This window comes from Caenorhabditis briggsae, assembly GCF_000004555.2.
Source record: "Caenorhabditis briggsae complete genome, chrIV, whole genome shotgun sequence".
In the NCBI taxonomy this organism is placed as follows: domain Eukaryota; kingdom Metazoa; phylum Nematoda; class Chromadorea; order Rhabditida; family Rhabditidae; genus Caenorhabditis; species Caenorhabditis briggsae.
In genome coordinates this window covers 16,212,616-16,227,593 of record NC_013487.2, presented here as the reverse complement: position 1 = coordinate 16,227,593, position 14,978 = coordinate 16,212,616, and the positions used below count along the sequence as shown (strand labels likewise).

Below are 14,978 nucleotides of genomic sequence, written 5' to 3'. Positions count from 1 at the left end.
GAGACCGCAGATTTGGCAAATATACATATTTCTACCAAATTTGTGCTCAAAAATCAAAAATAGCATGTTTTGAAGAATTTGAAAAATTTCCGATTTTCTAGGTTAAAATTGCTGCACAAATTTGCACTTTTATTTTCTTTGTCCACACAAAATTTGAGCTCATTCCGAGCTCTAGGAGCCTAGATACGGTGCTTTCAAGTTTAAGGCGAGCCGCGACGCGACCGCGCCGCATCCATCATTTTTCAAACGGCTACAACTCGGGTCACAGAAGAGCTAGAACGCTGGAATTTGGTGAAAATGTGGATTTCAATGTACTAAACATTTCTATAAGAGTTTGAACACAGAAACGATAGTTTGAAAAGCTTTATTTTCCAGATTCATAACTTAAAAGGTCCATTTCAAGTTAGCGTAATCCTTTGGGTTGGCTTTTGCGAAATTTCCAGTGAAATCTGTAATCTTTTGCTGGAAACTCGGTGTCTTTTGGATCTTCTTCGATGCTTCAGTCATAAAGTTCACCGAAGCCACACTCCAGTCGTTTTTAGCCTTTTTATCCGTAGACCAGAGTAACGTGCGCATCTGGAATTTTCTAAATTTTGGCAAGTTCGCTCTACTGAAAACTTACGCTATCTGCCTCTGCCAGTGTTAGGTATTTGGTGCTAACTGCTTGATTGTAGACATAGTTTATGTATTTTTTCAACGAAAATCGGTAATCTATAAATGTGAGAGCCTTTTTCTGAGCAGCTGCTTTGGCCTTGGCTTGTGCTTCGTAATCCACGACCATCGGTGAAACTTCCACCCAATTTGGCATCCACTTCTTCACTACTTCTTTAGCCTTGGCTATGACTGTTTGCTTGTTGACATTGGTGGTGAGCTGAAAATGATCTTTATGGGCTGAAAATCGATCCTAAAAAGGCTAGAGAGTGTTTAAAATACCTAAAAACCAATTTCCATCACTTATCAGTTATCTAAAAAGAAAACAAAAAGGATTCTCCCCGGCCGGGAATTGAACCCGGGTCTCGCATGTGACAGACGCGGATACTCACCACTATACTACCGAGGACACGAGCGAACTGGGAGGTGGAGGACGTATAGGAAAGCGGCGCCGGTTAAGGGGAGGAAGGGGGGAAATTCAAAAAATCTTGGATATGTAAGTTGTGTGCAAGGCATTTTAGATTTGACGCGCAAATTTGATTTGTTTAGTGGGATTTGACTGTTTTAAAGGGTATTAGAGGACCTAGAGCTGGTTTTTCGGAGAATTCATCCATATTGAGGCAATTTTGGCTGATTTTTGAGATAACTTTCGACTATTTCTTCGTTTTTCTGTGCAATTTTTCTGAGCTAGGCCAATATCAAGGGTCTCACCGCTTTAACTTTTGTCGCTCCAGCCTTAGGGAAAATCTTCTGAAACGCTGCTGGCACAATTTGATCTCCACAGACATATAAAACCAAACAGGCCAAGATGATCAATTTTGTGATACGTGGCATCTGAAAGTTTAGATTTAAGGATATAATTTTTAGGACTGTGTGAAATATAAAAATATATGTATGTGCAAAGTGAAATTTTCACACTTTTCAATATGTTAAAATATGAACCACCCATATTATCCCAGATGATCCTCTACCTGACCTGTCATTATCCTTTCGAATAGATCAAAGTTCTTGAAATTGAAAAAAAGGCTGGTGCACTAAAAAAAGACTAGACTACATTTACAATTTTTTTTGGAGAAGTTTTAAAAAAAAAAACAAAACTTTGAAATTCAAGAAACTTTTATCAAATTTAAGTTCCTTATGTTAAGCTTACTTCACCCACAAATTTTCAGCTTTCTAAGGCCCCCTCAAGCCGAGATACGCTTCTGGAACACTTTGGCAGCGCGGCGCGGTCGCGTCGCGGTTTTCTATATCGGCTCCCCGTGGACCGATCGAGCTCAAAATTCTTGTGACGACATGGGTTTTTGTGCATTTTCCGAAAATTTATGATTTTTTCAATATTTCCGAAAATAATTTTCATCAAAAAAAAATTGGAAATTAAAATTTGGCAAATTTTCAAAATCCTTCAATTTTAATGAATTCGCAGTACTTGATTTAGTACACTCACAAGTTTTCAGCCCTCTATCGCATTCCTAGACAGAGATACCACCTTTCGACGTTCCAGGCGCTCCAGGCGCGGCGCGGTCGCGTCGCGGTTCTCTATCTCTGCTCCCTCTTGACCAATCAAGCTCAAAATCCTTGTAACGACGTAACGTTGTGTGAATTTTGAGAAAATTGATAAGTTATTCGTAAATTTGTGATTTTGGAAATTTCGAAAATTTTCAAAAATTAATTTTCTCCAAAATGTTTTTTTGATATATTCCAAAAATTTTAATTTTAATGAAATTGCAGTACTCAATTTGGTACTCTCACAAATGTTAAGTTCTCTACCACTTTCCTAGCCAGAGATACACCCTTTTGACGTTTCAGGAGTGCGGCGCGGTCGCGTGGCGGTTTTCTGTCTCGGCTCCCACTGGACCAATCGAGCTCAAAATTCTTGTGACGAGCCCAAACCCCAACAGAAGTAAAATAAGTGGTAAGACAAGAACAACTGTTCAAAAATTCATTTTCACACTTTCTCTATTTACAATGTCCATTGCAAATTAGCGTAGTCCTTTGGATTGGCCTTAGCAAACTTTCCGGTTAGATCTGTGACACTCTCTTGGATGGTGGGCGTTTTTTTTATCTGGAATTTGAAAAGTTTAAATTCTAAAAAGTCCAAAAATGTAACCTTCTGCATGGCCTCCATCATAAAAGTCTGACAAGTGACTGTATAATTGTTCAAAGCCTTGCTATCTGCAGCCCAGAACATTGTGCGCATCTGGAAAATTCTAAATTCTAGCAAAATCGCTCTACCGTACACCTACATTATCTGCTTCTGGCTTGGTTAGGTACTTTGTGTTGACTGCTTGATTGTATAGATAATTGATATACTTTTTGAGGGAATATCTGTAATCTATGAAGGTCAAGGCCTTCTTTTGTGCGTAGGCTTGTTTGGAGAGCTGGTTTTTGGCATCCACTTTAGCGTTGGCGGCTTTCCAGTTCTTTGGAATCCAGTTTTTCACTACTGTCTTAGCCTTTGCAATTGCTGTTTGCTTGTTGACATTGGTGGTGAGCTGAAAACGGTCTACAGTAGTTTGAAATACCTAAAAATCGATTTTCATCAGCCTAACAGTCCCTAAAAAAGAAAACAAAAATGGTTCTCCCTGGCCGGGAATTGAACCCGGGTCTCGCATGTGACAGACGCGGATACTCACCACTATACTACCGAGGACACGAGAAAAGAGAGAGGTGGAGGGCGTATAGAAGAGTGCGGGGGAGCGGAGGGTGGAGGGAGAATTAGGGGAGACAAAAAAAGAAACCAAAAACTTGAATTTTTGGTAATTTCTAACGGTTTTTCGCGGTTTTTATTGCATTTTAGACTGTTATTTTGCGTTTTGAACCGATTTTTTGTGTATTAGACCGATTTTTGTGCGATTTTTAGCGGATTTTAGGCCGATTTTTCCCGTTTTTTTTGACCTACCGTTTTGACTTTAGCCGGTGCTGCATATGGGAAAATTTTCTGGAGTGCTCCCTGCACAATTTGGTCACTTGATACGTACAAAGCCAATGAGGCTAGCACAACTAGCACAATGACACGAGGCATCTGAACGATATTGAATTTTTGAAAAAAAGTTTTGACACAAAAATGGAAAACAGTTAAAACAAAAAAAATCAGATAAAGTTCGAACCAACAACCAACCATTCATTTTATATTAATCCGACCGATATGTACTACAGTAATCCGATTTATTAGTTTTTTTTCGTTAGTTGAGAGAGGACACAAATTCACGCCCTCCCCCTAATCCCTGTGATAATCCAATTTTTTGAAAGAATTCAAAAAATCAATTTCAGCCTCAAAACTTCTAATTGTTTACAGTAGAGCGCACTTTCTCCAAAAATTTATTACAAAAAATCAACGTTTCAAAAACTCAAAAATTTTCAAATCTAAACATTTTATTCACAGAAAATCTCAAATTCAATTTCAAAGAGACCAATTCAAGTTTGCGTAGTCTTCCGGATTGGCAGTCGCAAACTTTCCACTCAACTCCTGGACTTTGGTTTTGATGGAAGACACATCTTTGACCTGAAATTTAATTTAGAAGACGTCAGAAACATATTCTGAAAATTTCAATTGATTCCGTTTACTGTGAGCTGAGATAGAACCCTTTGAAGTTTTAAAGAGCCGCAACGCGGCCGCGCCGCGCCGCCGAAAATTCAAATGGCTGTATCTCGCGTCCCAGTTGTTCAATTTTTTTGAAATTTTGTCAGGTGACTGAACTTAACATGAAAAATAAGATGGTAAATAAATTTGACGGAAATCTTGATTTTTGAAAATTTATAAAAAAATAGTTTTTTCTGAATTTCAAGATTATGTATACATCAACAGACTCCTTATGCCGAAATATGTGTTTTCAAAACATTTCAACTAATTTGACCCACTAGGAGCCAAGATACAGCTATTTGAAGTTTGGAAGGAGCCGCCACGCGACCGCGTCGCGCCACCAAAACTTTGGATTGCTGTTTCTCGGCTTCTAGTGGTTCGATTCTACTGAAAACTTGTCAGGGAACCAAACTCAACATGACGAATACGGTGGAAATAGAATCTAATCAAAACCCGAATTTTAGAAAATCTATAAAAAATCGAATTTTTTGAATTTCATGATGTTTTTTAATAAAAATGTTTCTCATGCTAAAATATCTGTTCTCACAAAATTTCAGCAGATTCGGTTTACTGGGAGCCGAGATACAGCCCTTTGAAATTTTGAAGGACCGCGACGCGACCGCGCCGCACCCCCAAAGCTTTGGATGGCTGTATCTCGGCTCCTAGTGGTTCAACCGTTTTGAAATTTTTTCAGGTGACTGAACAAAATATAAGAAACACAATGAAGTTTACATTTTGTCAAAATCTTAATTTTTGAAAACTTTATGAAAAATCTGATTTTTGAATCTTAGGATAATTGTTACATCAAAATGTTTGCCATGCTGAAATAACTGTTCTTACAAAATTTCAGCCAGTTTGACCCACTAGGAGCCGATATACGGCCCTTTGAAGTTTTGGAAGAGCCGCGACGCGACCGCGCCGCCGAAAATTCAAATGGCTGTATCTCGGCTCCCAGTGGTCGTAACGCTTTGAAAATTTGCCAGGAGACTAAACTAATAATGAGAATTCCAAATTTCCGTAATGTATAGAATTTCAACAGTTTTAGAATCACCAACCTTTGAAGCATCAGCCATGAAGATCTGAGTGGTCATTGTGAAATTATTGACCGCTTTAGTATCAGCAGCCCAATACATTTTCTTCATGTTATCCGCCTCCGCTTGAGTCAAGTATTTCGTACTAACTGCTTGAACAAACAAATAGTTGATGTACTTTTTAAGCGAAAATCTGAAATCTATGAAGGTCAACGCCTTCTTCTGAGCGTAGGCCTGTTTTGTGAGAGGATTCTTGGCATCTACAGTAGCCCCTGCTGCCTTCCAGTTGGCTGGAATCCATTTGGTGATGACGGTTTTGGCGGCCGGCTTCGCGGTTTGCTTGTTGACGTTGGTGGTTAGCTGAAAATGGTCGGATTTGGCCTGAAAATTCATCCTACCATGTCCAAAAATCATTTAAAAAACACCTAAAAACCATGTTCCATCACTTATTAGTGCTCATCAAAAAAGCAAAAAAGGTTTCTCCCCGGCCGGGTATTGAACCCGGGTCTCGCATGTGACAGACGCGGATACTCACCACTATACTACCGAGGACACGAGAAAACAGGGAGGTGGAGGGCGTATAGGAGAGCGCGGGGGAGCGGAGGGTGGAGGGCGCCGGGGAGGGAAGTTAAGGGAAATTAGGGGAAACAGCTTGTGTGCAAGGCAATAGATTTGACGAGCAAGTTTCAATTCTAGGTCTATTTTTGGGGTTTTCTTGGTTTTTAAAGGGTTTCAGACTGTGTTTTTGCTTTTAGAAACCTTTTTTCAATTGTTGGGCTATTTTCCATCACATTTAACGATTGTTAAGGTCATTTTTCGCAAGTTTCCCCACCAAAAACGGCAATTTTCAACCTACCGCTTTGACTTTGGCCGGTGCCGCATATGGGAAAATTTTCTGAAGTGCTCCTTGCACAATTTGGTCCCCTGACACATACAAAGCCAGCGAGGCTAGCACAGCTAGCACAATGACACGTGGCATGTCTTACTGTAGAAAGGTATAGGTGAAAATATAAATGTTTGACCTAGGTGCAAATATTTCATCTCTTTTTATTCAGATAGATCGCGTAATCCGTATCCCCAGAAGGATAATCCTCTTTCTTCGGGTATTATTCGGTAAACTTTGATTGTTGGGAGATTGGAATGACCGTTTAGTGTTTGATCTGGGTGTGGAAGTAGAAGAGAATGCTCTAGAATTTTTCGAAATCTGAAAATGTAGAATTTCCGCAAAATGATTAATTTTCGATTGTTACAAGGTCTTTATTTTCCCTGCTCAATAGATTTGCCCTGATCAGCTCATGAATCCTACAAAGTTTCATTCAATTTGGTCTACTGAGAGCCGAGATACTGCACTTTGAATGTACGACGGCGCAGCGCGGTCGCGTAGCGGCTACTCCGAAATTTTGCGGGGGTGTAACTCGTCTCAAAGTGGAGGGATTTGGTTGAAATTTTGTGTGAATACAAATCTCAATATAGGCAACATGCCCATTAAAAAACTTATGCAATTTTTTGAAATTTCATCATTTTGAATTTTTCGAAAAAAAACCAAAAACAAAAATTAGATAGTTTGTAATGTTCCCCCTGTTCTCTTTAGTAACCTCTCAAAATTTCAGCTCATTTGGACAACTCTGCCTCGAGATACAACACCTGCACTGCGGCGCGGTCGCGTCGCGGCGCCCTTGAAAGCTTGCAAGGGGTGTAACTCGGCTCAAAGTGGACGGATTTGAATGAAATTTTTTGTGAACATTTAAAATAGCACCGACCACCTGAAAACATATAGAAACTATAAAGAATCGAAAAATTTTTGAAAGTCAACATTTCGAAATTTCGAAAAAATAATTTTTTAGAATGTTTTTTTGGAAAAATAGCTGTTTCTTTCCAAGTCTTCAAACAACTAAAATTGCTATGTGTGCATAATGTCTAAACAACAATCAAACAGTCTTTTATTTCTTATCAGTTCTTTCCCCAGCATTATCAGTTCTTTCCCCAGTCATGACCAAAATGACTCAAAACTTTTGATATACACAAGCACTTTATTGACTTTTTCTTTAAATTGTTTAGCTAGTGTGTCGAAATGATTTTTTCTCGACGGAAATCTGTCTATTCTTTGCTGAGGGTAAATTTTTGAAAATTTATTTTTGGTTCCAGAATTTTTTTTTCCAAATTCCGAAAGTCAATTTTTCAGCTAATTCTTCTACTAATATGTATAAAAATTTGCACAAGCGACCTATTCGAAAAAAGTGAGCCATGTCAGGATGTGCTTGGTAAAGAGCTACATTGTGAGTTTTTAGAAAAAATCTTGGACTAAAATTCAAAAAAAAAAAAATTTCCAGGCCCCAGCAATTTTATCTATTACTTCGAGTGTTGCTCTAACGAATGTTGTTTGAGGACTCAGGTAATTTGTTTCATTCAGAAGTTTCTAGAATTATCGATTTTTCCAGGTCCTGCCTGCAATAGTGATAGCTTTCGGTGCCATTGTGATGACATTGTTTTGTCTGGTCTCGTGTGTCGCATATTGTTGTTGTGGAGATTGATTAAATGATTGCTCATTTTCAAAATTTGACTTTTTCAAAAAATTCGTTTTCTGAAATTTCAACAGTTCTCTTGGTTTGTTATGTCATTTCATATGTTCACACAAAATTTCATCCAAATCCGTTCATTTTGAACCGAGTTACACCCCCGCAAACTTTTAAAGGAGCCGCGACGCGACCGCGTCGCGCGGTCGAAAGTTCAAAGCCTTGTATCTGGGGGCAGAGATGTCCAAATATTTTGAAATTTTGAGATATTACTGATGAAGTTATGGCAAACAGCATTGTTACAGAAATTTTGAAATTTTTCAGAAATTCTGAAAAGGAATTTTTTTCGAATTTTGTAATTTTTTTTTACAAAACCATAATTATTTTTGAGAAATATAAATTCTCACAAAACTTCAGCTAAATCCGTTCACTTTGAGCCGAGTTACGCCCCCACAAACTTTTGAAGGAACCGCGACGCGACCGCGCCGCGCGGTCAAAAATTCAAAGCGCTGTATCTCGGCGCACAGATGCCCAAATTAGCTGAAATTTTCGGAGACTACTAAACAGAACATGGTGAATCTCATGGTAACAAAATCTCAAGATAAATTAGTAAAAAATCATCAATAATTATCACAAAAATATTATCACAATTTAAGGGTACCCACTAGATGTTTGGAAGAATTTTGGAAAAATATTTACATTATATACAGAATTTGAAAAATATAGTGTCTAGAGAATGATGAAAAATAAATGAGTTTCTTATATACAAATAAGTTTGGAATTTTTTTCAAAAAAAAAAAATTCAAATTTCCCGCTTAATCGGAAGGCCATTCGGAGGAAAGCACAAATTTGGCAAGTTCGCCCCATTGCGATAGGTCCTAACATGGAAATCGTAAACCAAGACATCATTCATTTGGCAGGTGTTGGAGGTGTAGAACATGGTCATCCATTTGTCCAAATATGTCGCGGTGTTCTAGAATAGGGGTACTGTAGTAAGATACTGTAGAAAATTTGAAATTTTTTACAAAAATTTTTTTTTGAAGATTGTTTCTTTTTGAGCAGAGTTGGAGCTTTTCGAAAAATTTAAAAAAAGTTTTCAAAACATTTTTTTCAGGATTACTGTAGCTAAACTCACTCTAACAGATTCTACAATCTTCAGCAACTCGGCAATTCTCGCTATCCGCTTCTCGGGGTCCGGAATTTGAGCCATTATGTATTTCCTGAGCAATTCGCAGTATTTGAGACGGTAGCATCGGATACGGTAGCTATCCGTGGAGGATTTTGATGACGAAGGTTCTGGAATAAAGTACAGTAATATTTTCAAGCGATTGTAAGCCAAAATTCGTATAAATCGGTTGATTTTCACCCAACTCATGCTAGCTTCAAATTTACTGTAATTCTTCTAGTCAACTTCAATTTCAATTATCTCAGTTCCTGTAAAAGATATCAAAAATTTGTTAACTGATAAAACATTTATCATAATAAGAGCTATCATTTATTAGTTGACAAATTTTTGATACCTCTTACAGTAACCATGATACACTGGGTTAAAGTCGGCGCTAATCGAGCTTAGCTTACAGAGGCGTGACTCCTCCCACATTTGACCTAGTTTATCTCGATTCATGTTATAGATATGAAAAATTGTTCGACTGATAAAATGTAGCTGATATAATGATAAACATTTTATCAATTAACCGCATTTTGATATCTCTTACAGTAACCGAAATAAATAGGTTCAAAGACAACTGCTTTGCTGGGACAGGCCAATTACAGGAAATACAGTAACTTTTTACTTCAAAAACACTTTTTTTTCCAAAATTTTAGTAAGATTACTGTACCTGTGAACAACATGATGAACTTTAAAAGCACCAATTCCTCCATGCTAACATCCAACGAATCCATTGGTTCCATAATCTCAGATATCGCTCGGTGAATGGAAATTTCAGCGTCCGGAGAGAGTCTGAAATTTTTTAAAGGAAGTTTTGAGGTTCTAGACTAATTTTTAGACGCTAAAACCGTTTTTAACGTTAAAATTAGCAAATTTTGACCTGGAAACTTGATTTTTTGGTCTTGAAAGCCCTAGAATGCACATTTTAGGCCCCCCCCCAACTTAGGGAATACCCAGAAATTCATAGAAACGCGAATTTCCCGCCAGCCCACTTACTTTGAAAACTCGGCGAACCATTCCATGGAGCATGGTGATGGAACTCGGCCATCTTCAGTGGATTGCTCAAATTGCTCATGCTGGAGTTTCAGAAATCCATAGAAACTGGTCAAACAGGCAATGGAGAGGAAGTTCTCGGCAACTAGGAGCATCTGGAATTGGTTTTTGGTATTTATCTCAAAAACTAAAAGAGCTAGAGACAAAATTTTAATAAGTATTTTGTAGAACGTAAAATTTGACATAAAACTTAATTAAAACGAAGTAAATTGGTTTATTGGTTCTTGAGATATGAGCAATTGACTATTTCGTAACTTTGAGCCAACTTATCTCGGTTACTCTAGAAGATATAAAAAAGCGATCGACTGACATAATGTTTATCATGTTATCAGCTACATTTTATCAGTTGACAACTTTTCGATATCTTTTACAGGAAATGAGATATAAGGATTCAAAACTAATAGCCCGTTTAGAGGGATGGGGGCATTCTATCAGACTGTTTACGGTAGCTTGCAGTGGGTGTACTGTAACCAGTCATCCTAGCTTCTCTGGGTCTCCTTACCTTCTCCTGCTGCGAAAAGTGTCCCAAATCCTCGATTCCAGAAGCCCATTCCAAAAAATGAAGTACATTTCGGCACCAGTAAAGCTTCATGCTGTTTTTGGGGTCTTGAAGGAACGTTTTTCTCATGTAGTCCATCTGAAATAGGTTGTAGGAATAAAATATCGGCAATTAATAACTCTGGGGGTCAGTGTACGAAATGCAAAAACCTTTCGAACCAAGTGGATCCGAACCCGGGACCTTGAGATTGGTGGGCAAAAGCGTAAACCACTAGGACACACGGGCGCTTTAGTAGAGGGGAGGGCAAGGCGATTAAAAGAGGGCGCCGGCGGCCAAGGAGAGAGGGGAGGGGTGAGGGACGTGGTTGAATTTCTCGGAAGTCCAAAAATCCCAGGATTACTGTATCTTACCGGAATCTTTTCACAAATTGGCATTGGAAACTCAATAGCGCTCTGAATACTCATTGATGCGTTGCATTTCATCGGGAAGAAACTCGCATATTTATTGGCTGCACTATTTTCACAATTTCTGAAATTTTCAGATTCTTTAAAATCTGGAAATACATTCACAAACCGTTCAGAATTCACAAATGCCCGTAGAACCTCAAATTCGTCATTCCCGCAGTTATACACATCGATAAACGACATAATTTGGCTTGTACAGTCTCGTAAGGACGTCTGAAATGCGTTTGCCTATATATCTGTCTGTCTGTGTGTCCGGATGTCCTATACTTACAGGTGGTTGTGAGCTCTCATCGAAATATCCAACTACTGTACTTTCCTTTTTCACTATAGGGGCGTAGTCTCCTAACCTCATGTCTCGTAATCGCCCAACTTCTGAAAATAGAGGTTTTGAATAGAATAGGTTTGGTAAAAAGGGTATAACTTCAAATCTAGCGAATTTTTGAAAATTTCTAAAATAGTTAATTGTTAAGCATAAAATTCTACATTGATTGGTATAAAAATCGATAAATTTGAATAGACGGGTCCCGAGATACAGGGGTTGGAAGTTAAGGGCACCCTTGCTTCGGGCGCGCCCCAGCTATAAGTGAGAAAAACGGATATATTTCCAAAGATAAAAAAGTTAACAAGATAACGTTAAACACAGTAGTTATGATATGCATAAAATTTCATATCGATTGGTGTAAAAATCGAACAATTTGAACATGTGGGTCCCAAGATGCAGGGGCTAGAAGTTGCCAGAAAATGGAAGGTGAGCGCTAAACCTATGGGTTAGAAAAATAGGTATATCTCAAGAACTAAAAAACCTAGCAAAACAAAATTAACTACATTAATAATGTGCTTAACATTTCCTATCGATTGGTATAAATATGAATAAATTTGACTAAATGAGTCGTGAGATAGAAGTGTTAGAAGTAAGCGCCAATAAAAGGAAGGAAGCTTCGGGCGCGCACCAGCTATAGGTCAGAAAAACGAATGTATCTCAAAAACCTAGAAAGCTAGCAAAATAAGGTAGATTACAAAAAACATGTGCATAACATTTCACATTTAATGGTATCAAAAATGTAACATTTTGAAAAATGGGTTCTGAGATACAGAAGCTAGAAGTATGCTCATGAAATTCAGGGGTGGCCACTAAACCTGTAGGTTAGAAAAACAGGTGTATCTCAAGAATCAAGATTCCTAATAAAACAAAGTGAATTACTAAGATAATGTGCATAAAATTTCACATCGATTGGTACAAAAACAATCAAAAAATTTCATTCAGGGGGTTCCGAGATACAGATCCTAGAAGTTAGCGCCCTAGATTCGGGCGCGCACACCTAAAGGTTAGAAAAACGGGTATATCACAGAGGCCAGCTAACCTATTTAAATTTTGTAAACTACATAAATAAAGTCCATAAAATTTACCATCGATTGGTATGAAAATCCAGAAATTTTGTTAAGTGGGTCTCGAGATAAACAGGCTATAAGTTTTGTGTCCTTGCATCGGGCGCGCACGAGCTATAGGTCAGAAAAACGAATGTATCTCAAAAACCAGAAAAGCTAGCTAAATAAAGTAAATGACAATAATTATGTGCATCAAATTTTACATTGATTGGTATAATAATTGTCAAGATGTGTTAAATGGGTCCCGAGATACAGGGGTTAGAAGTTAGCGCTGAAAAAAGGAGTTCGGCGCCCGCGCGCGCCTCCAGCTATAGCTAAAAAACAGGTGTATCTCAAGAACCAATAAACCTAGCAAAACAAAATTAACTACAGTAACAATGTGCTTAAAACTTCCCATTGATTGATATAAAAATCAATAAAATTCATCAAGTGGGTCCCTAGATACGGGGGTTAGAAGCTTGCGCACAAACGATAGTGTTGGGCTCACCTTAGCTATTGGTTAGAAAAATGAGTATATCTCAAGAACCAAGGAGCCTAGCAAAATATGGTAAATTAAAATAAAAAGCATATAAAATTTCCTATCAAACGATATAAAAATTATTGAACCTTCCTCACCTTCAGGACTCATATGCGCCTTTAAACACAACTGAAACCTGCACGCTCGACACTTGGCTCGTTTCCCAGCATTCATGGGACACTGTCCACCCCGCTCGCACACGAACCCCTTCCTAGATTGGACAGTTCGCGAGAAGAAGATTTTGCATCCACCACATACAGTACCCCCGTAGTGGGTCGTGGCTCCGGATTGACCACAAACCTCACAGAGTTTTAGTTTAGGAGGAGCAGGGGGCTGGAATCTTGGGACAAAAATTTTTTGAAGGTTATTTTTGACGCCTACCATTCTCAACCGTCCCACAACTCTCCTGGGACCATCAGAATTTGGGGAGGACTCTTCTTTTATCATAATGGATCCAAAATCAAAGGTGCCAAATCTGGGGGGACCTTCGGAATAAAATGAAGCCGTCGAGGTTGAAGGAGGTGATTGGTAGAAGACGTCGTGGGAATTTTGAAGACAATTTTGAAGGAATGGGTAGTTGTGATCAGTTGGGAACTTGTGAAGTAACATATTGGTCAGCATATTCCTGAAATTTCGTATTTATAATATTTAGGAAAATAACAAACATATTTTTTTTAGTTAGCCAGGATTCGCGGGGATCAGCTGGGGGTCAGCACGGTTTTTGGACAAGATTGATCTTTGGTGATTGGAGGGAGATGGGTTGGTGATAAGAATCAGTAAGAAAAGATGAGGGAGAGGAGACGCAGAGAAACGATAGTGTCTGCGTCTCTGCAACCTAGCTCATTTTCTGTGAGAGATATCAAAAAGTGGTCAATTGATAAAATATTGCTGATAACATGATAAACATTTTGTTAGTTGATCCCTTTTTGATATCTTTCAAAGGAACCAAGATAAACTGGCTCAAAGTTGAAAGTCCGGTGAGACGCAGAGAAGCGAGCGGGTAGATGGGTCAGCGTCTCTATCTTGGGACCCAGTAATGCTAGAAACTGGATTTTTATACCACAATGTAGAAAATTAAATGAGCACTAGGTTCGTAATTAACGTTTTCTAAATAGCTATTATAGTTTTTGAGATACAAGTGTTTAGCGTAATGGGTCTACAACTTAAGGTAAGCTTTAGTCAAGCTACAGTATCTCACGACCCAAGGTATCTAGAAATATTAAATATATACTGAAATGAAGAAAATTTAATGAGCTACAATTACTTTTAAATATAAATTCTAGTTCTTGAGATACAGACGTTTAACGGTAAGAACCCTCAGCTTTAGCTTCAACTTACTTACTTGAACTTACTTCAAGCTTCAACTCAGTATATCTCCCGACTCAAGTTAGCCAAAAACATGAAATTTATACCAAAATGTAGGTAATTTTATGGGCTACAAGTTAGTAGTTTACCATTTCTGAATAGCTATCACGGTTTTTGAGATTCATGAGGTTACAGAGAAGTAGCTTCAGCTCAGGCGCAGGCAGAGCCTGCGGTACTTGGCTTGAGCTTTAACTTAGCGTATCTCACGACTCAAAGACCCAAGAGATAAGAAATTACTACCAAAATGTAGGAAATTTGATGGGAAAAAATTTTGTAGCTGATAAATTTTAGATATCTTCATTCGTTTTTGAGATGTACTCATTTTTCTGAAGTGCCCTCAAAATTTTTTTTTGAAAAACATTTTTTCTCATTTTTCACATGTCAGACAGCTAGACACTCTGGCTTCTCTGCGTCTCTTCATTTTCTTATCTATCAATGAATAAGGCCCAAGACTGATAAGGCTGATAAGTAAAACTTTTTTTCGTATGATTATGTTTTAAGATCTAAATAAATCAGAAAATCAAAAATCAACCAAAAATGTTTCGGTTTCGTTTTTTTACGCCTCCTAACTTAGGAATTCTAAGACACCAACGATTACGAACGGATCGTTTAGAGTGAGTGTGGGGGCTATTTTTCCTATTTTTCAGATTAATTAGGTCATCAAATAAGTATTTACTTAATTTTCTTATTTTTCTTGCTTAGGGCGGCTTTGGGTGACAGGTGACCCCGAATAATCTGGCAAACTGACAGA

At 38.2% G+C, this 14,978-nt stretch overlaps 5 protein-coding genes and 3 non-coding genes across 8 annotated transcripts; 1 reads left to right on the top strand and 7 right to left on the bottom strand.

Annotated features, from left to right (window-relative positions):
• Window positions 1-384: 384 nt before the first annotated feature.
• On the bottom strand, window positions 385-1,485 carry CBG13895 (the record flags this gene model as incomplete). The annotated part of the gene is made up of 3 exons (XM_002634747.1): window positions 385-576; window positions 623-871; window positions 1,363-1,485. The coding sequence occupies 3 exons, from the start codon at window positions 1,483-1,485 to the stop codon at window positions 385-387; spliced, it is 564 nt and encodes a 187-aa protein (XP_002634793.1).
• CBG28309 lies at window positions 989-1,060 on the bottom strand. The gene has a single exon. It is a non-coding gene (tRNA).
• A 1,126-nt stretch (window positions 1,486-2,611) lies between the features above and the next one.
• On the bottom strand, window positions 2,612-3,673 carry CBG13896 (the record flags this gene model as incomplete). The annotated part of the gene is made up of 4 exons (XM_002634748.1): window positions 2,612-2,713; window positions 2,759-2,848; window positions 2,895-3,143; window positions 3,551-3,673. The coding sequence occupies 4 exons, from the start codon at window positions 3,671-3,673 to the stop codon at window positions 2,612-2,614; spliced, it is 564 nt and encodes a 187-aa protein (XP_002634794.1).
• On the bottom strand, window positions 3,230-3,301 carry CBG28368. The gene has a single exon. It is a non-coding gene (tRNA).
• Window positions 3,674-4,051: 378 nt separating the features above from the next.
• On the bottom strand, window positions 4,052-6,241 carry CBG13897 (the record flags this gene model as incomplete). The annotated part of the gene is made up of 3 exons (XM_002634749.1): window positions 4,052-4,153; window positions 5,287-5,622; window positions 6,119-6,241. The coding sequence occupies 3 exons, from the start codon at window positions 6,239-6,241 to the stop codon at window positions 4,052-4,054; spliced, it is 561 nt and encodes a 186-aa protein (XP_002634795.1).
• On the bottom strand, window positions 5,743-5,814 carry CBG28631. The gene has a single exon. It is a non-coding gene (tRNA).
• Window positions 6,242-7,333: 1,092 nt separating the features above from the next.
• On the top strand, window positions 7,334-7,793 carry CBG26518 (the record flags this gene model as incomplete). The annotated part of the gene is made up of 4 exons (XM_045236318.1): window positions 7,334-7,375; window positions 7,445-7,538; window positions 7,593-7,654; window positions 7,701-7,793. The coding sequence occupies 4 exons, from the start codon at window positions 7,334-7,336 to the stop codon at window positions 7,791-7,793; spliced, it is 291 nt and encodes a 96-aa protein (XP_045099442.1).
• A 784-nt stretch (window positions 7,794-8,577) lies between these two features.
• Window positions 8,578-13,483, bottom strand: Cbr-nhr-277 (the record flags this gene model as incomplete). The annotated part of the gene is made up of 9 exons (XM_045236317.1): window positions 8,578-8,748; window positions 8,911-9,071; window positions 9,614-9,735; window positions 9,940-10,091; window positions 10,499-10,633; window positions 10,906-11,172; window positions 11,231-11,331; window positions 12,961-13,195; window positions 13,244-13,483. 9 exons carry the CDS (start codon window positions 13,481-13,483, stop codon window positions 8,578-8,580), a joined length of 1,584 nt encoding a protein of 527 aa, XP_045095305.1.
• Window positions 13,484-14,978: the final 1,495 nt, after the last annotated feature.